Consider the following 21,321-nt stretch of genomic DNA (forward strand, 5'->3'; position numbering starts at 1 on the left):
ATAAATAATAAAATACAGTATTATCTCACTTTTTCCCAACAGAAAGGGATGAGGAACTCATGCTCCAGCTTTGAAGCCGTTTGGCTCAATTTTACAGTGTGTAGTAGTTTATAAAGAGCCAGCATTGCATTGTGGGAAAGGCTGTCCACTACCCTGAACATTTGAGCAGGATTAGTATTAGTTTTTTCCTTTCTATATGCAACGTTCTCAGAATATGGCGGGTGCTCTGTCCACATGATGTCAATCACTGCGTCACTGGACACACACACACACATACACACACAGCATGCTCGGGATGTGTGTGTCACAGACAGCCCTGCAGGGGACCGTTAACGCCATTAAGACATCTCTCACACCTTTACACCTCCGCCCTCTCAGCCCGACACCGTCACCCACTCCCCGCCCCCCCCCCCCGCGGCATTCCTCGACTTTGGGGCCTCGGGACAACAGCTGCACCACCACGCACACCTCGTACCCAAACTCATTAACCTGGAGGGTGTGTGTGTTGACACACCTTTAATCACACACACACACACACACACACACTTGGCCGAGCACAGGTGTTCACCAATATAACACCTTAACAGTCATCGTTAAAAAACACTTAATTCATCATTTTTATGCAGGTGCTTGAAACATGGCCTCACACAGACACGCACACGCGCGCACACACACACAGTATTCAGATTCAGATGCTTTCTGTTTTGAAGATCAGACTTCACGGAGCGCCTAATTTGTCCTTTTCACAAGCAAGTCCTTGATGCTGTACAAACATGGCGGGGGTGGGGGGGGGGGGGGGGGAGTGTTTGGGGGCCAAGGACATCAGTCACCCGTGTGGCCTTGTTTGCTGTGGTGAGAGGGGAGCGGCTGCTGTAGTGCGCGCTTCTGCTGCTAATGGCTCTTTATCGATCCCCCTCCAGTCTGTCAGTTGGCCTCTGTCTTTAAAAGTTAAGACTTAACGTCTAGTTTCCCGTTTGGCAATCTAGCAAAGTGGCTTCAACTCAGTGTTTTTCATGGCGTCACCATTTTAGTTCCGGGATGTTTTTGTGTCTTTTTGGACCTTTCTGGGATCCCGACTGGAGCTTGATCGAAGCTCGGCTCCACTGAGCCAGCGGTGGGTTGGCCCGGCTGAAGAGGTTAATTCTTTTTTTTTTGTTTGGGTTACTGGCAATGTGATCATGATTAGATGTATCGCTGTTCCAGAAGGGCACCGAGATGTGGCCGATTAAAGAACAAAATGACGCCGGCCGAGTTCAAAAGTTGAAGGTATATTGTGCTTTCCGATGTTATTGTCTGAGAGGAGCTCAGGAGCCAGCAACGCTGACTCACATACTCACCTGACACCACTTCCTCTTCCATTACTCCCACAAATTTTTAGTAAAGTAAGAACAGGCACGAGATCGCCTCGGCACTGAGAACGCAGGCGGCTCACTTGACTCGCGACCCGGGCGGTTCCCCTCACACATCATATCCGCTCCTTCGATTTCAACGTATCATCTGGACTCGGGGGTTTCACCTGTCCGGAGGAGTGCCCGGTCACCTGTCCTCCTCGTGGCAGGGCAGCAGGTGTTTGCTCTCCCGGGTCCCGTCTGGAAGGCGTTACATGCGGCGTCTGACGCGCAGGCCTCGGGAGGTTTCTGTCGTGAAACAAAGCCCCTCTTTAGAAACAGACGAGGGCTAATTCGATTCAGCCTGTTGATGGTCTGGCCTGCGTCAGTGCCTCTTTGTATGTGCGATAGCAGAGACCCTGTCTGGACACGTGTGTGTGTGTGTGTGTGGTGTGTCTCAGTGTGTTGTTCCTGTGCAGGCAAACCAGATACAGCAGTGTCGGGGTGAAGCTGCGCACATTGGAGGTATGAAGAACCGGTCAGATCTTGTTCATAAATGCAGGCGCGTCTCCGTCCGTTTCCGTCTGCACGGGCGACCCGGGGAGGGGGGGGGGGGCAGCGGCGCCGGGTTGGAATCGGGGTCAAGGTTCAGAGGTGAGAGGTCCCTCCTCACACACTTGTCCCCCAGCAAAGAGGCAGGAGGGAACCGCTGTCACTGCGGGCGCAAGGTCCCGCGGGGGGAGGGGGGGGGGGTGGTTACTGTTAAACTGATCCTGACTCAGACGATCAAACCCTGCATCTTATTTAGTCTTTCTCTGCAGTGTTTGCATTTTTTCTCCAAGGGGCCCGACGGCTGAATGCTGCGCCGCGTTTCGTTCCAATCAGCCTCTCGGGGGTTTATTTGTTCATTTATTTATTTTACAAAGGGCCACTCTGGAATGCGAAAGACCGAGGAGGGGGTAAGGAGGAGAAGAAGGAGGGCAGGAGATGACAAGATAGAGGGAAGCCGGAGCAGACAGCGAAGCAATGGAAAGTTGAGACTAAACAATCCTCCACTCATAACCTGCACAAAGGCTGCCAGTCATGCTGCTCTTAAATGTCCGGTTGGCCGTTCATTTTCTTACGACTAGTTAAACAACTCTTCATGTTTAAAATCACTCGGCTGATCCCTTTTCTAAAAAGTATTCTAAATCTGTAGGCTGAGGACAAAAATCCCCAAATTATTACTTCTTACAGTGCAGATAAAACTAATGCATTCTCATTATATTCATTCACAAGCTAATGCAACACATAGTTTGCATGTGACCACTATAGCTCATCTATGACTTCTGTATTATTAACTCAATAAATCATTTGCGTTATAAGTTGGAAAACATTCATTCGTTTATTTCCAGAAGAATCTCAGCACGCTCCAGGTTTTGTAGCTCGGGCCGGGAAGTCGTAAAGCGACGATGCGATGATGTTCGCACTTTCCCGAGAGGTCCCTCTGTGTGCCGCGTGCGCTTTCTTTAGGGTCAGTGAGCCGGCACGCTGACTTCTACATAACACCCCGGGCACAAGTTCAAGCAGTCTTGGAGTGGAGAGGAGGATGAGGAGGAGAAAGGAGCCGTTTTTTGACAGTCCGGTAAAATCACGGGATAGAGATTAACAGGAAGCTAATGAGGAGCAGGGGATTGTTGAGATACTGATGCACGAAGAACGGGGCCTTTGTTTACATGTCCACCAAGATCCTCTCGAAGGATAACACTGCAGTGTTTTATTTGTTTATTCATGTACTGGTGACCTGAAATCAGTTTTCGGTATTAAAGTCATGGTTTTAAAAGAATACTCCGTTTGCGTGCTTTACCTTTTGCCGAGGGGTTATGCACTTGAGGACTTGAAGTAGGGGGAAACCCTCCCCCAAGGCCCCTCGTTACATCTTGGTTGTTTAATTTGAACACTAAGAGACATGTAGAAACAGCCAAGATATGCTCTCACAGGAAGTTACTTGCTGATAGGATTTCTTGAACGGACACAGTGACTTTCAGGCTTCTTTTCACTGTGAGGTTCCCCGGGCCTCGTTCAATACGAAAAAATAAATAAATAAAAAGTATCACAGTTATTAGTTAGAAATGTAATCCAGGGGGAAACCCCCCCGGAGGTACTCGCGTGCGTGCACATCGACGGGAAGTCTTCGGCGGCGTTTGAAGGTGTCTCACAGAGCCCAACTTTACTGCACATTCTTCCAAAGTGCTAATTGCACGTGGCTAATTGCAGCTCAACATGCCGCGGCTCGGTTTCCCCCCGTGTGCTCGAGCGGGATGGAGGGAACGTCTCCACCAAAATACTATCGGCACGCAAATCTAGTCTGAGCTTGTTTCTCAATCGCATCTTTTAGAGTTATCTTTCTCTTTTAGTTTCCTGTGTGTGTGTGTGTGTCGTCCTCCTAAATCACAGCGTTCTTGTTTTATCATTTTCTCGCTGTCCCGCACCGATCCCCCTCTCTGTTACCTTCTTTGGTCATCCCCTCTCCAGATACTCTTGTTTAGAACTGCTGTGGATACTTTCATTTCTCCAGTTTCTTTTTTTTTTTCCTTCTGAATGTGCGGGCGTGGACGTTTTCGTCTGGAGTTCTTCTGAGGCGAATGCCGTCCTTAAAGCACGAGGTATTCCCATGTCAGCTTGTGCCTTAAAAGGTTTGTCTGGCTAGGATTCTGTGTGTATCCGCTCCCTTCTTCTCCTCCGGCTCGGTTTACAGAACGAGAGCTAACAGGATTGTATGTTTCTGTTAGCGTTCTTCTACGCTATAAGCCCTGCCAGTTTGTCTTTCATCTGAATAACAGAGTGAAACCATATGTGTGTGTGTGTGTGTGTGTGCGCGAGACTCTCATATCTGCAGTCACAGTCCAATGTTGTCATCCCACTGGGAAGCCAAAACAGGGAGACAACTGAGACCAATGATCGCTAGAGGTCTGACCTTTATGTTTGTCTCTGGACATGGAACGGACAGTTTATTTCTGCAGGGGGGGGGGGGGGGGGGGGGATGAGTGGTTGCCGCCCCCCTGCATTCAGAGGCTGCTAACACCAAGTGACAGAAGGTTAAAAGCACAAAAACAGGGCATCAGCCGGGCATATGGATCGCATCGCGACAGAAAGCAAACAACACACACCGGCGGCACCGCCCGTCCCCCAAGGACGTCCTGCTCTGAGAGCAGAGTCTCTGCGCCAGAGATCCCCTCTTTTGTTTTCACAACATCCCCGGCTGGCAATGACGAAGAAGGGAGGAGGTGGTGTTTTTGCCCGATTGAAGAACCCGTAGAACGCACAGGAGAGAAGATTTGATTTGTCCACACAGCGGTTGGTTGTTGTGTGTGTGTGTCTTTTGCCCAGTGGCACTGTTTGTTCGGCCCTTGGAGAGGTCAGCGCGAGCCCGCGGAGAGTCACGAGGGACGGATAACCGATTTAAATCTGGGACGGTTTCAGAAAAAGAAAAAAAATACACCGGATTCGTCCTGCTGTGTCAGGAGCCTTCGGCCATGTGTGAGAGAGTCTGTGCACAGCAGCGTTATTCCAATACAGTCCCATAAAAAATACCCCACCAACCCACCGCTTCTCAGGAGACTGCCATCTGTCAGTGGGAAGCTCATAATATAAAAAGCTGCTCTGAAGGCTCCCTAAATGGCTCCTGTACACCCCCCCCCCCCCCCCCCCCTCCCGGACTCCACTTTGAGAATCGCCGGACCGCGATCCCGTGCCCACAGAGTGCCGGAAGACTTCCTCGCCGTGGCGTGAGCGGTGCTGCATGGCAGGAATGCAAAAACCAGATGACCTCAGATGGAAACTCCAGGTCCGTCGGAGGCAGCCAGGCCGCCTCGCTCGCTCCGATGAACTCTCCGACTCCAAATCTGCCGCCTCCTGCGCCTCCCCCTCCCCCTCCCCCCCCCGGCTCGGTTTAGCCTCCCAACCTGGCTCCGCATCGCCCCCCGCCGCGCCCCAGAGGTTTTTCGGGGCGGCTGCCTGCATTCGGCTCCGACGCACGCTTCGGGTCCAGCTCCGACCTTCGCCAAGGAGCACAGCGACGTCATCCTCTGGTTCCTAACTTATAATTTTCAACTGTTAATGACACAGAGGCAGAGAGCTAAATATATCTATCCATATACATGGGTCTGTAGAGGGGGAGCAGCCAAGAAAGACGGGGGCTTCACGAAAGGCCTGCCCTTCTCCCAGGCGTAGACAGGGGTGGGGGGGTGGGTTGTGGTTTTCTGCTGCCACCAGAAAAGAAACAGAAGAGGCTAAAAAGAAGAAAAAGGGGAAGGGGGGTGGGGGGGTTGTTCAGACGCGACGCTCTGATTGCTCCCAGCGGTTGTGGTGGTACAGACGGAGGGGGGGGGGGGGGAGGAGGGGGATGTACAGTCCATGTGTCGTCACATGCCCCGCGATGGCGTATACACATCACATCAGGAGAGACAGATGTGTCCAGCCCCAGAAGCGGCACGACGTGGCAGTTGGGAAGCGTGTTGTCCGTCTCCGTGTCCATGGGGGTTTTTCTTTTCTTTTCTTTTTTTCGGCTGAATGTGAGAACGAAAGTAGTCTACGACACCTTGAACGGGAACAGATTGGTTGGTTCTTGGCGCTCCTGTGCTGCCTCGAGAGGAAAACGAACACACAGCTGCGCTCCATTCATTTTTCATTCATTCGTTTTTTTTGTGACGCTCACTGGTTACGGTTCAACATTCCTATTTGTGCTCCACGTCGACTGCCTCCAGAAACGTCGACTGCGTATCAAATGACCCCGGCGTAAGAGATTTTAAGTCCTGAAACATGACACTCCCTGAAAACCAATTCCAGACCCGCAAACGGCCACCGTCGCCCTGCAGGGTTTTTCTTTCTCCTGCTGGAGCAGAAGCACCTTGTTGGTTCTCATGGCAACTGTCTGCACGGAGGTGATGGGCGACTGTGATTTGACCGAGTTAACACACTCTCTCCCCCCCAATAAAGCATGCATGTTTTGGGGGATTAGACTGGCTGTTATTGAACCACTTGTTTTAGCTTGTTACACGTGTATATTACATGTTCAGACTTATTCGTAGTTTTTGTATTTGTGTGTGTGTTTTTTTTTTGTCATTGTTTTTTGCTTCCCACGATCTCTACGTCCATCAGTATCGGTAGTGGCAGAGATTTAAAGTGAAACGCATACATAAAAGCAAATTTATCGACAGTTGCAAAACAGCATTGGACAAAACTATAAAAAATGTTGTTTGTGTTGAAGACGTGTCCTGAACGCAGTGAAAGCGGCTCCGCTGAAGGAGACCCTCCCCGCTAATTGGGTTAAAGTGGGGCGCCGCCTCTCCACTTACTGCGCAGGGGGGAAACACATTCTCACTGCAGCCATCCCGTCTCGGCACACCAAGACGGGTCGAACAGCGTTTAATAATTCATCCACATAAGCCAAGAGCTTTCTGCATGTGACCGACACACGCAGCATATGCGTCCTCGCGGCGTTTAGCTCACAATGCGTCCTCGCTCTCTCATCCCCATCTGCCCCCTCTGACTTCCTCGCTGCTCTCATTTCTTCCGTCGCCCGGTGCTCACTTTTCTAACACCTGTCACCCCCGACATCCCCTTTTCCCATGAGCCCTCGTGGCAGATTTTGCATGATGGACTCGTATATATTTTATCTTTTGGATGGATGTTACAGTCAGGTACCTGAATGTGTTTAGTTTCTGGGCTGTTGTGACAAAACAAGACACCAAAACACCACAATTCACTAGTTTCAGATTTTCAAATACGATCATTCTTTCTCTTCTCCATCTCCGGCCAAACTGGAAATCTTTTGGATTCCACACAAAACAAGGCAGTTGAGGTTGATGTGATAATTAAAATAATACAGCTACTTGACAATGAAAGTAATCATCGGTTGTAATACAATTGTATTGCAACCGATGTTCCCAATTCTAATGACTATATTGATTATATCATATTGCTTTCTGAAGAGGTGCATGCTTTCAGGTGGGCATCTTCAACTGCTTTTAATCCTCCCGGCTGCAGGAGTAAGCTGCGCATTGTTGTCGTCCGTGTTGTTGTATCACGCCTGGTCTGGTCAGGGAGGGAGGGAGGGGGGCGGACCACCCAGCTCCCCTCCGCTGCGGGGTTGATGGCATATCTGAGTCCACCTGCTCTGGTCTCTGGACTTTCCACCTCATAGCTCACAGCAGGTGTGACCTCTATGATCCCCCCCCCCACCCCAAATCAGATGTTAATAATTAGTAACTGACACGAGGGCGCAGATAGCAGCCAGCAGGTTGACTCGCCCTGCACACACAGCCCTACACAGCCAGCCGCTGCAGCACAGTAGAGTGTAGTTGTGCGTGGCTGCGTGTTGGGCCCCCGCCCCTTTGCGCCGTCCCGTGTGTCCCGCTCTGCTTTGTCTCCCCCATCTGCAGTTAGACCGTGTAGGAGCCGCCCTCTAGTGGTTTGGCCGCTCCGAGCGCCGCCAAACAGGCTGACGGATCCCGTGGAAGTGAGATTAATGTTCAAATTAACCCGCTTAAAACCGCCGCCTCCCTTTTTTCTCTCCCCCATAATCCAGATTACTGGTTTGTCTAGACGGTTGGATGGACTCCATCACTGTACACCAGTGGGTCCTTAGGCTCTTTATTCTTTCATCAGATAATTCCTGATTTTGAACCCTGCCTGACTTAGACTTTAATTTTTTTCAAAACTGAAATGATGCACAGCCGTCAATCTTAAATATAATGCACATAATATCACTTGGTACCATTAGTTACAGGTCCAGAGTGTAATATGAGCCATAAACAGTTCAACCTTAGTGTCTCCTCCTTCTCTAGTTGTATATTGTTAAATATATATACAGGTATAAAAGAATGGATTTGTCCAGTACACCAAAAAAAAAAAAAACTTTTTGGAGGAAGAATGTGGAAAGTATATTCGTATGTATGACTCATGGATATTTCTGTGGTTCTTTTTTTGTCATGCATGATGTTGGGGACGGGATTCTCTCCAACCTCAAAACGCTTCTTCTAAATAATCTCCCAAATGTCCAGATTCCTTTGGCTAATCCCCGGCGCCGCTCTGACCCTCTGCCGTGCATCTTCTCAACTGTTGCAGCCCGTGTTTAGAGAGAACCCCCCCCCCCCCCCCCCCCCCCGTCCTTGTGTCTGCGGCCCGGTTTGTTTGTGACACGCCAACCGAAGGCTCACTGCCCGTTTTCTCTTCTCTCTTTCCAGCGTGTTTCCCGTCATGCCTCATTTTCCTCCTCCCCCTCTCACACCTACTGTGTTTTTACGTGTCGGCAAAGAAGTTTTGTTTTAGTCTTGTGAGGCATTCGCTCGGCGGTGGGGGGGGGGGGGGGGGCGGCGCAGGCTGCTAACCTGCAGGCCCGCGGTCACGTTATGAGCGTGACGGGGATTAAAACGCATCACCAAACTAATCCGTCCGTTACCTCCGCTGCATCCTGCACCACCTCCCTCCTTTCTCCCCCTTTCCTCGGCACTTTCTCTGAGGGGGCCTGAGCGAGGGGGGGGGTGGGGGTCGGTACAGAGAGACCGATGGGTGAGGTGTGGTGCAGTGATGTGTTCAATCGGGATCACATGCAGGTGGCCACTCCTCATGTGTAAACGTGTTTCCTCCACGTAAACTGTGACCCGACGCCTTTTTTGTTCATATTCCTCACGCCCAAATGCTGCTCTTTTTTTTCGGTACACTGGCGATCCAGCTGCTGCTGTACGCACTGGCCGCCATCTGTGATTTCCTCACACACGTGTGTGGTTCAATGTCACCCCCCCCCCCCCCCCCCCCCCCCCACACCCCTTCTTCTGCACACACCGGTGACCTACTCAAACCCAGGGAGAGGAGAGTAGCCTCCCGCAGCCACAGCCCTCTGGCTTTATGAGGCAGCCTAATTACATAGTCTGGTGTATTTATACTCGGCGTATGACTCAATAGCACACATGTGGCATCTGTGTGTGTCTGTGTGCGTGTATTTGTGAAAGTGTATTTCTGCAGGGATCGAGCAGAGTGCGTGTGTCTGGTACTTGGAGTGGTTCTTCGATGGAAAGTCTGTGATAAACCGGGAGGCCGGGGGGGGGGGGGGGGGGCATTAAGTTTAAATGACGTGACCAATGAAGTTGCATTATGTGAAGTGTAGGATCTTTGGCCGATAACACACACACACACACAGACAGGTGTTTTCCTACACGTTGTGTAAAGTTGTGGGGGCGTCTTGCACGCCGCTCCATTGAGGTCCTCACGTTTCTCTCTCTATTCATCGCCTCGTCAACAATAACAAACCTGCACGCCTGCAGTGCGCGCCGCGTCGTCGCTGGTGGAGCGCGGTGCACCCGCAGGGTACCGCGGGCCCTCTCTCCGGTCGAGTCCAAACTTGTCCCGCCCGCGCGGCAGGCGAAACCTGTCTAACCTCGTCGGTGGCGGGCGTGCGGCGCGTTCGGCAGCGATGAGCGTTGGAGGGGGGGAACGTCAGTCGCCTGAGACATCATGGTCCCCTGTCTGCCGCTCTCTCTCTCGCACGGATTCTGGACACCTGCCTGTTTGGTGAGAACCCACGCCGGGTGGGCGAGGTCACTTTTTGTTTAGGTGTCACTCTGCTGTATGGTCATGTGAGTGTGTGTGTGTGTGTGTGTGTGTGTGAGAGAGTGAGCAGGAGTTTCATGAAGAGGTCATGTTGACATCAAGTGATTTTGAGACCTCTTACCCTCATCTTTAGCTTTTTTCCATTTGCTCCTCTCATTACCATCTTTCCTTCTCTACTTTCCCCTCTTAAGCAAAAAAAAAAAAGAATGAGAAAGGGAGTGAGACACTGAAACACAGCAGCAAAGGCAAATGTTTTCTTTTCCTTTGTGCTGGAAATTGGCCCTTTTCTCTCTCTACTTCATTCTTTTTGGCTCCCCCCACCTCCGGGGGCAGAGGCAGGACCGGCTTTTGTGGAGTTCAGCGCCTGGATCACAGCTTTGTCACTTGCGTTTGTGTCGCTCTCGCACAAACACGCACACGTGCGAGGGCCCTAAAGCTTCGTCTGCAACAATCCGGTGGATTTATAGCCGACGGGGGGGGGGGAGGGGGGGGGGGGGGGGGGGGGGGGGGGGGGGGGGGGGGGGAGACATCTCGGCGTGGACCTCCAGCGTCTGTCCAGAGCTCTTGGATTAGGCTGCAGACTTCCAGCTCACTGTACAGTACGGTCGTTGGTTGGCTGACGACCGTCGGACCGGCTCCCGCGGAGGGGGGGGGGGGGGGACGATTGTTTGGATACGGATTGAGGGACAAAAAAAACAAGGAAGAAAGAGAAAGCACGTCAGAAAAGGACTTACTGAGTGAGGGATGAAATAGCCGAGATAAAGAACGTCTTGGTTCCAGGTGACGGTTGGATGAAGAGAGGGAGGGAGAGAGGGAGGGGGAGAGGGAGGGGGAGAGCGGTGTGTGTTTTGGGGGTGGACGGACACTAGCAGAGGGGAAGCTGTCGCTTGTTCTCCGTGTGTGCGTCTGTAGCCAAACCAGACCTACCTCCGAGCCTCAAACACACTCCTCCATCTGCTGCCCGGGAGCCCGCCCGCCTGCTTTCCCTGGACTCAACCCCTCTGACAGAGTGTGTGTGTGTGTGTGTGTGTGTGTGTGTGTGTGAGAGAGAGAGGGAGACACTTTGAAGAGCTGACTCCCTGAGGTCAGGAGGCTGCGACGTTATCCTTTGTGACAGCGATGGAGGAGCTCCAGTAGACGGGACGTTCAGACTCCAGATTCAACAGGGAGTCCGGCTTTTGGACTTTTATCCACGAGCTTGTGTAGTGTGTGTAGTGTGTGTAGTGTGTGTGCGTGCGTGCGTGTGTGTGTGCGCGCGGCCTATGTGGGCGTTGAGGGATGCGGATCTGAGGAAACCGCGCGCTCCGATGCCCGCCGCCATGCACCCGTGCCCCTCGCCGGCCGGGCCCGACTGGAGCTTCCAGAACCCGGTGGGGGTGGACTGCAGCTCCCCTGAGCCCCGCTGCATCTGGCTGGCGGTGCTCCGCGGCGCCACGGGTTCGGCTCGGCCCGCCGCGCCGCCCGCCGGGCAAGGCCGCGAGTGTCTCCGTCCCGGGGTAAGGAGAGGTCTTCTTCTAAGGGGGCCGTAGCATCGAACCCGTCGGGGTGTCGCTGGAGGGTCGGTGGGTTGTTTTTGTTCGGATTCATTTATTGTTTGGCCTTTGATCGGCAGTAATGTCGCGATCGCGTGTGACATGACGCGTCGATGGGCCGGCGCTTTCATCCAAACGCATTTGCTTTTGTGCATTTCAACTGTGCAGCTTCTTTAAAACTTCTCAGCTGCGTTGCCTCCAGGCTGCTTTTTGTTGTTGTTGTTGTTTTGTTGTTGTGCCTCTCACGGTGTCTTCGACTTTCAGGGCAACAATGTGGTGGCCCCTTCGTGTTGATGGGTTGAGATTATTTACCGCGTGTACTTCTAGGATGTCGTCTGTTTGAGGTGTCCCGTCCAGCGCTCCTCACCTTTAGACGTGTTAGTTCTGTCAATAGTCGTTGTATTGTGATGGGATTGAAGAAGTGATGAAATATTAAAATGTTCTGGCTAGATCTGGCCATATATATACATATATACATATATGTATATGTAACGATTTATATTATTTCTTTCAAGTCAATTTCCTCATTTAGCTTGCTGACACACATGCAATGCAATACATACTATGGATTGTGCGTTGATTATTAGCATTTCTATGAAAATATGATTAGACTTTCTTATATTTCTTATATTACTTCCTTTTGGTTTCCTTGATCCTGTTTGTGCGGCCCTCGTTCCTTTTGGAGAGGTTTCTAATTAGCGGCTAAAGACAGAAGCGAGGGGGGGGGATGGGGGGGGGTCTGCGAAGTGCTACTTTTTGCGAGGTCTTGGGGAAGCCGTGCGTTCCCACCCTTCCCCCAAAATGCCCGAAGAATTTAGGGCATCTCTTCCGCGCATGTTCTCATTTCAGTGTCGGCATCTATGTGGAACATACACCTCCTCTTTATTTCAAACCCGTTTCTCCCCCCCCCCCCCGACCACCCCCGATGACACAGTGTCACAGTGAGGAATGTGAGTGTGGGGGGGGAGGAGAGGCCCTATTAACACAGCTGGGACAAACACACAATGCACGCCGTTTTGTTTGAAGAGAGATGTGTGTGTGTGGTGGAGAAGGAGAGAGGCAGAGGTAATATAGGTAGAGGTAAGAATAATAAAAACACCTTCATGAAAAAGCCAGTAGCTCTAAAGCCAGCAAACGCTCAACTTCATCTCAATGAGGTTGTTTACTGTTAACAAAAATGTATTCCTTATTTGAATAATCTGTCCTTCATAAAGTAAAGGGTGAGGGATGAATGTCTCCTCGTCCTCCTGGGCCCAGGATTCAAATCCACAACGTATAAAAAAAATCGAATGTGCGCCGGTACGTGTCGCTTAGACAAAAGATAAGAACAATATGTTTTGCCCTTCAACTAGAACACCCTGTTTAACCGACATTGTATCATCACCTGTTGGCCCAGTTGGGCCGACAATGGGGTCCAACTGGTTTTTGAGCAAGCATACTTTATTCATATTGACATGTGGGTGCGTGCAAATATATTCACACACACACACACACACACCAAGTCCCACATGCATGGCTCATTTGCAACACAGAGCATAAAAACGAGCGGCGCATGTCTTGATTGTGAATCCTCCGGGTGTTTGAATGGCAGCGAGACAACGGGGTGCATCGCCATCCCTCTTCGCAGCCCCCCCCCCCCCCCCCCAGCACCCCCCACCTCCCGCGATTAAAGGCGCGTCAGCGCTTGCGGCGGCCGTAAAGCTCCACTTTTCAAACGGGTTGCAGCTCTCAGCTGTTTAAAAAGAGCATTGTTGTTGTGCCCCGCTGGGCTTTTAGCAGGAGCCCGGCGCCCCGATGGCCGCTGCGTTCCTGCGTCGTCCTGCTTTGGAGTGAGGAAAGTGTGTGTGTGTGTGTGTGTGTGTGCTGCTGATGACTATTGCCTGCAGCGACAATATCATCATGTCCTAGAAAAGCCTCTTACGAACGCAAAACCGAATTTACTGGATTTTCTGAAAGATTATCACCCGCAGTGTTTATTTTTAGCGGTTGTTGTGATTTAGCAAAGCTGTCGGACTCCAGATTTTTGGCACGAGTCGTCATGGATTTCTAACCGAAACAGACGCGTTGTCATCCTACCGGGCAGGGCATCCTCTGCTCCCCACTCAAGTTATGTGTTGTCAGTCACGCATCTGAATAAGATGCTGTTTAATTGAAATTAGAAAGGGATATAACCACAGGGGAGGGGCTTTCTTCTCTGTGTGTGTGCAGACTTCACTTCACACACCAAACACACACTCAAAGCAGGAATCCGCCGCGTGGCGTTACAAGCCGCTCTGCATATTCAAATCCAATTGTTTCTCGGGGGGGGGGCGCTGTTTTTCTGTGTGTTTTGGTGACATCATTCAGGTGCTAATTGGATCCCTCGCGGCTCTGCATAATCTGGAGAGCATTCGGAGTTCATTTTGTCATTGTAATTAGTTCCGAGAGGCGAGGACGTGTCGGGGGAATCGAGGGCGCAAGGCCGCGTTCGGCGTTGGGGGGGGTGAAATACCAAATGTCAGTAACAAGAGCAAGGTTTCCCTTCTCTGGGCCCTGGGCCTGCATAGGAAGTCAGGTTTAGACTTAAAAACCACAGGAAATTCTTTCCAAGTGCCTCGTTGGTTAAACGAAGTGCCTGGAGAGGCCAGACGGTGTCAGCAAGTTTCGGGCCCTTTTTCTAACTTTGCTTTTGGGGGAAACCGGTAGAAGACCAACTGGTCACTGGTGGAGGTGACGGATGCATAAGGGAGAACTTTCTTCTGGCTTCGAGGGAAAAGCAGTGGACCTGGAGACTCGGGCAGAACAGGCAAAGCGGGGGTGGGGGGGGGGGGGTGCACATCCCACGCAGTGCGGGGCAGCGGAGTGGGGAGCTGTGCTGGCCCAGAGACCCAGTCAGACCCCGTGTGTTTTGGATAATCACAGGGTTTGGTATTCCCAGTGCCGGGAGGGGCGATGCGGTCGAAACCGACGTGCTGGAGCCTGTCCCTCGCTGGAGCCCGATACTCCTCCTCCTCCTCGTCCTCCTCGTCCTCCTCGTCCTCCTCCTCTCATTCACTCTCTGCGCGCTCCCTCCCCTCCTGGCCCGGTTACAGTGTGTGTGCTTCGACTTGTCAAAGCCAAACCGCTCCCTCTGAGGAATTCTCTTCCTCCTTTTCACCCCGATGCTCTTTTATATTTCCTCTTTTTTCTTTTTTACTCTTTGTCTGTCCTTTTGTCCGTATAATTTTTATTCGACACCTCAAACATCCTCCTTCCTCAAGCACTTCTTTAGGCTGTTTTCTTGCCACAATAGGGGCCTCAATTCTCGCCTCTTTGAGAAAATAGCAGGGGTTACTTTGCATTGTTTGGACTGCCAGACTAAAGAGCAAAGTATTTATGTATCTCTGAAATATACACTTCATGTATATCTAAATATACTCTACATACTCTCTCTCAAGTCATACTCTGTATATGCATACAAACACAATCTAAAGGTCCACACTTAATGTTGTTTTTTTTTTCCCCTTGAATGTAATGTTTACAGTAGCGGAGATTAAAATGTGCAGATAGGACACAATGGCATGTGCTGATAGAGGAAGAGGAGGAACATGGAAGGAGGGACGAAGAGGAGTGATTGAGCTGATTTATAGTATAAAATCTGCTAATTTTATTTATAAGAGCAGCCGCCCCCCCCCCCCCCCCCCAACGTTATCAAACTTCCTGCTTGCAGCCACTTCCTGTTGTGTGGCCGCATTTCTGGCCTGTCAGGGCAAGTGTGTGTGTGTGAGTGTGTGTGTGTGTGTGTGTGTGTGTGTGTGTGTGTGTGTGTGTATCTGTGTTTGTTATATATCAATCTGTGTTTGTGTGTGTGAGGGCAGCAGGAAGTGGGGAATCGTGGGGGGTGCTCATTCTGTTGAGGGGTAGCAGCTCGCAGTCCAGACACATTTATCACATTAAAACACACAAACACACACACACATTCACACACCTTCAACTGAATAGGAAATATAAGTTTAGCTGTTTTGGTCACATCCACGAATCAGCCAAACATCATTTAATGGGCTATTTGGTGCACCTAACGTGGTTTGTTAACTGTTGCCTCTTGAGCTTTCAGTTTTACTTTGGCTCCATAACGCTGGCAAGAAAACCCACCAAAGCGTAAACGCAGCTGTGTGTCCATGTCCTCACGGAACGAGGCGCCTCTGCAGCTTGTATGAATTCCGATTTGATCCTTTGAAGTTTTTCCATTTTCGCTGGTCATATTCTTTAAATCATTTTAATTGATTACTACTAATTTATCATCTGTTATACTAGATGTCAGAGACAAATCAAATAACAATTTCCCTCAGCCCAAATGTTCTTATTCTGTCCAATCAGCAAAATACAACGCAAACGTATTCAGTTTGCTAGAATGGAAGAATAAGAAAAGCTGAAACCGGTATGTTTGGGTCATTGTTTGATGGGTTGAGGTGACCAGTCGTCTGTGGTCACTAAACCACAGACGACTGGTCTCCTCCTCGCTCCTGTTTGGTCAGGTGATTGTGTGTGATTGACAGATGTGGGTCGTGGGGGCAGCAGGAGGGTGATAGTTCTCACGTGTGTCTGTCAGCCGAGGCTCCAGGAATGACATATTTACAGAGGGGAGTCCAAATTCTCCCTGGTGATCCGACCCATGTCGGACCTGGGTCTGATCCCGTCTACTTGAAAGCGGATGTGCTTATAGACCGCGTTGCTCTGAGGCTGACCTCACTCGGAATGAAGTACCCAGCAGTCGAGGGGTGATTTAACCAGTCTTGCCTTCTGGGGTCACCTCATGCATCTTCAGGGAGACCTGCATTATTTCTCTAGTGTTGGTACCAACTATGAGAAAACACTGTTGATTCTCATCAGCATCAGACAAAGCGATACTACACCCGTGTGCATGCCTTTCTACATTTTCTGCATGTGCAACGGTGAATATCTCACATATGTGGGCCAAAATTGGAAGATTGGAAAATAATACTGTGCATTCATTTATTTATTTTCCTTATTTTTTTCCTCATGTGTGTTTACATGATTTAATAACAAGAGCTATTTCATGATCTTTGGAGAACCCAACCTTCCATCGAATCGCATCAAAAACATATACAAACTGAATCTCTCTCTCTCTCTCTCTCTCTCTCTCTCTCTCTCTCTCTCTCTCTCTCTCTGTGTCCACAGGGTAAGGGGCGGAGGGATGGTCTCTCCTCGGCCGGTGACAACCCCCGGCCGCCGATGGCGACCCGGCCGGGAAGGGAGGGGGTCGGCGTGGCCTGGAAGGGTCCCCGGACGCTGGTCCTGCATAAGAACTCCCTGGGTTTTGGCTTCACGCTACGCCACTTCATTGTTTACCCTCCAGAGTCGGCCCTGCACACCAACCTCAAGGTGAGGCCTGCAGGCCCGCGATAGATTTTTAGTTTCAAGTTGTTTGGACGCTTGTGAATTCTGTTAAATATATACAGTCTTAAGGACAAGTGTTTTTCTTCCTTCTCATTTAGCGTCGTAAAGTTCGTTTTTTTTCAACTTCCATGTTTATTTTTACAGCACACATGGTCTCCATTTCATCCTTGCTGGTATTTAAAAAGGTTTCTGAAAGCCTTACGTTTCACTGGCTGAACCCAAGACACAGCCGATTTGAGCTCGGCGATAAAGCCGATGGCACTGGAGTCGGGGGGGTTGGGGGGGGGGGGTCAGAGAGTTTGAGCTGATTTAAAAAAAAAGGAGAGACAAAGGGAGAAAGCAAGCAGGTTGGAGACAACACACGAAGCAAACCAAGCAGAGGGGAGGTTGTTAAAAAAAGCTACAAACAAGATTTCAAGACCAAGTAAAGACGCAACTCACTTATTATTAGTGGAAACAACACAATTTCCCATTTTCAGCTTCTCCATAACAAAGCAAACACACAGACTGTATGTATCACTTCAAAGGCCTTGGTGGTTGTTTAGTCTCTGCTGAATTCAGGTCCGTCCTGATGTTTTTGGAAACGTCCTCTGTGTGAGGCAGCGGATATTCAGCTCTTTGAGGTGTGGGGGGGGGGGGGGGCAAACGGCTCCAGATGTGAAATTGAGGGATACGGAGGCTGGTCTTGGGTGAGCCAGCTGAAACAAGGCCTCTATTATTTTTCTACCACCCGACCATCCAGCAGCTGCCGACAGGAACGTAGATTGAATGAGGCCTGTTGTCTTAGCCCGGTACCACTCTCCGTCGGTCAGGCCGTACCAGGCCGGGCCTCGGACAAAGGGCCCACTGCTGGCCTTTGGCCCCGGTTCTGTCCTTGTCTCCTGTGCCTCCAGCGTCACATGGTGTTTTTGGACAATCGGACTCACAGAGCCGCCCGTTCTTATCTGGAGAGCCTTGGTGGAAGTCTCCCAAATGACCCTCGCGGTGACCAATTAGAGGCAAACAGGGTGCATGACCCGATTCAGCGTTTATTTCTTGGTGTCTCTTTCGGCCCTGAGAGTCTTCAATTATATTATCCAGAACAAAGATCCTCCTACTGTGTGGTCCCAGCATTATTCGTCCCCGTTTTTGAAAATAAACGTTTTAAACTTGAGGCTCTGCTTGATCTACTCTCGCAATGATTTTTCACCGTGGACAAGAAATTCTTCAAATTGTTGCAAAACGTGTGCTGAGTAAGATGTCTTTCTATCTTGCAGCAAAAATCTTCTAGCAAAATTGCCATTATACAAAACTCTGATGGACCAGATGTAACTGTTATCTACTTTTACAGAGTTTAATAGTAGGATGGGTAGTTTCTACAGATCCCTCCCAGCTGCATCACACTATACAGGGTCAGACCTGTAGGTACAGTGTTTCCCCGAGATGCCCAGACTCCTTGTGCCCATCCGTGACCGTCTCCACCTCTGTCCTGGGTGCGTTTCAGTCTGGAGCTGCCAAGTTGTCGAGTGTCCCCCCAACTCGAAGCTCCATTCTGGGGTCGGCAGCTGTTCTTTCTCTGCCTCTAAACCCCCCGCCATTGTCCACGGAGACAGGAATTAGCCCACTCAGCGCAGCATAAAGCCAGGCAGCAGTCAGCCCACCGTGCCCCTAACCCCAAACTGTCTACTCAGCTCAGGATATGTGTGTTTGTGTGTGTGTGTGTGTGTGTGTGTGTGTGAGAGTGTGGACGTCCTGCAGCTATCTAATCTCACCACCAGCTCTGTGTGTTTATGACCCATGACGTCATGAGTACCTGCAGACGGTTCAACCTGAAAGTCAGTCCCTGTGTCAAAGCTGCACTTCAAAATAAAAGCGGACGGTTCTGTCTTGGGATGTTGTAGGGCAAGGTGCTGGGGAAGTGCCGGACATCTTTTGTTTTCCTTCGATTTGTTATTATAAAAGCTGTGGATGAGGGGAAGTTAAGATTTTAAACTGTGTTGTGTTGATTTTAGTATTAATAGCTGAAGATTGTGTCATCAACGGAAAATATTTTTTTCAGATGAAAAATATGGAAAGATATTTTTTGTCAGATGAAAAATATGGAAAAAATGTTTTTGACAGATTTTCTCTGAAACGTTAACATTGTACTGTACTGAATTGGACCAGTTATTTTGTCTGTTTCTGTTCTCTGCAGGATGAGGAGAACGGTAACGGAAAGGGTAAGTGTTTCTCGTCTTCTTTCTCATCAGACAATAGATCCAAAATGATGTAATGAACTAGGATCTCCTACATTCCCTCCCGTCTCCTCTGCTCTGCAGCCCATCTGCGCCCTCTACAGGATTCTATGCAACACTGCATCTAAATTACAAATTCAGTTGGACAGCCTCGTCCAAAAGAATTTGGATTATCGTATAAGAACAATAGACAATGGCTATTGCTTATTAGTGTGTAATCCCTGGCTAGGAAGATCACAAACAGAATGAATCAAAAGCCTCTCATCTATAAATAGCAAGAGCAAGCTAAGGCTTTTGAAGAAATAAAGCTTTAGCTGATTCTTGCTATAATAGATGAGAGGCTTGAGAGTTAACAAAAACATTTATTTAGTCTCATTCTCCTTCTCTGTCCTCTGTCCTAAAGGGTATCAGAAAGGTCGGCTGGAGCCCATGGACACCATATTTGTGAAGAGTGTGAGGGAAAAAGGGCCGGCCCATCAGGCGGGCTTGTGCACAGGTAAAGGGAACGTGGTGCAGGATTATGGACATCCTGATTTGCATTGTAAATCTGTCAGGGGAGAGCTCTGGTCACATGATGCTGCAGACAGGAGAGGAGGGAAGCAAAGATAATTAAAAAAAAAAACTTTTCTCATTTGCAATAGGTTAGATGACCTATTGGGTGATTTACAGATCATCTTTATAATAAACAAGTAGTAGAAGTTGCACGGTGATGATGATACTGATGATAACAATAGTACAAATTAAGTTATTTTTTACAGCACTAAAAACAAATGTATTACATTTAATGATTTATACAATTCCAGCTGGTGCATTTTGAACAAGCTGAGACGAGACATTGGTCTTTGACTACGGCAGATTTAGAAAGAGTTGCAACAGTCAACACAAGATTAAATCAAAGCACGGATTTCCTAATATCAGACCGAGTGATAGCTCACCCACTTCATGTCGGAAAAGGTTTCTCATGCGGAGCTGCCCGAATAACGCTTTCTCAGTCTTGCTTTCATTTGACTCACTTTGTGACATCGGAACCTCACGGTTCACAGATAATACACATACCAGTACGACAACTCAGGAGTTCACGGCCACTTGAACGTGACGGATGCGTTCGAGTGTTCCTGTTGAGTCTTGTTGCTTCGGAAGGACAGCCGTCCACTCCCAGCCGCTCAGACAGAACAGACTAGTACTGCAGGGTGCGTGCTCCAACACAAGCCGGCACGTCCACAAAGTCACCAGCAAACACACACAGGCTGAGCACTTGTGCAATAATGCATTTCAGCCCGAATGAAGCCATCATGAAGGCATACGGACTTTGAACTCGTAGTTGTCCGGCATCTTTAGGATGAGCTCTGCCGTCATCCTTCTTTTTTGTGCTGTTGTGTTATTTATACTGACTGCTGATGATCTTTAAACATATTAAATTAATGTGCAAATTCCTTTGAAGGTCGAGCCGCTTCCGTTAAGACAACCAGCCTTGTTTCCAGCCTCTTTTGTTGAATAATATTCTGTATTTATCTTGTTTTATCCCTGGTGTTAACAGGCCTTTCGGTGTTAACTTTGTATCACTTAATATAGATAATTGACTTAATGTTTTGCCTGCGGGTTTTTGTTGAAATCAGCCACACCTCTGCCATTAGAACTTAAACGAAGGGCACTTTGTAGTAAATTCAATTACAAATGTTTTCCCCTGCTTCGTGTCTCTCTTGGAAGGAGCGCAGCACCTGCTTCAGAGGTCAAAGGTCAACATTGTAATATTTGTACGATAAAATTAGATCTCTGTGTCCTGCAGGGGATCGGCTGGTGAAAGTGAACGGGGAGAGTGTTCTAGGGAAGACGTACTCGCAGGTGATCGCCCTCATTCAGAACAGGTGAGACCCCCATTTATTTGCTTTTTCTTTGCGCCTTCACCATCGACATGGACACACACACACACACACACACACACACACAGGTATTCGCTAGTATTCTTTTGCTCATACAAAAAGAGTAGCCCGAAGCGGCATATTCTACTTATTCATGATGCTCGGCGTGGTCTCAAGGGCTCAAAGACCGATTCAAATGCTTAGTTAGAAATGTTACTGTTATCAGATATTTAATTTCCCCCGTCGGTTACTGAACTTTCTTTACACACGGCTGGTGTTCGGGACACGCCAAAAAAAAGCTTCTGCTCTCCTCACATAAGATGCTTCTATCTGCTGATACCAAATCCAAAGGAGAGATCTGTTTCCCTCACAGCAAGGAACTCGATAAGAACTTTGCTGTGGCACTGAATGCAAAAACACTAAC

General features: G+C 49.5%; 1 protein-coding gene across 6 annotated transcripts in view; it reads left to right on the forward strand.

Moving 5' to 3' along the window:
* arhgap23a (Rho GTPase activating protein 23a) overlaps positions 1-21,321 on the forward strand; it is a 44,663-nt gene that overhangs the window by 4,873 nt on the left and 18,469 nt on the right. For 5 of the 6 annotated variants that reach the window (XM_062566287.1, XM_062566288.1, XM_062566289.1 and 2 more), the window contains exons 1-5: positions 10,440-11,413; positions 16,607-16,810; positions 18,999-19,023; positions 19,442-19,534; positions 20,825-20,903. In XM_062566287.1, the coding sequence (XP_062422271.1) occupies positions 11,180-11,413; positions 16,607-16,810; positions 18,999-19,023; positions 19,442-19,534; positions 20,825-20,903 (635 nt within the window). In that variant the 5' untranslated portion in view covers positions 10,440-11,179. Of the gene's footprint in view, positions 1-10,439; positions 11,414-16,606; positions 16,811-18,998; positions 19,024-19,441; positions 19,535-20,824; positions 20,904-21,321 lie in introns of those variants that run through there. The other variant, XM_062566291.1, reaches the window with a different exon arrangement.

Source organism: Pungitius pungitius, chromosome 12 (assembly GCF_949316345.1).
Source record: "Pungitius pungitius chromosome 12, fPunPun2.1, whole genome shotgun sequence".
Lineage (NCBI taxonomy): Eukaryota > Metazoa > Chordata > Actinopteri > Perciformes > Gasterosteidae > Pungitius > Pungitius pungitius.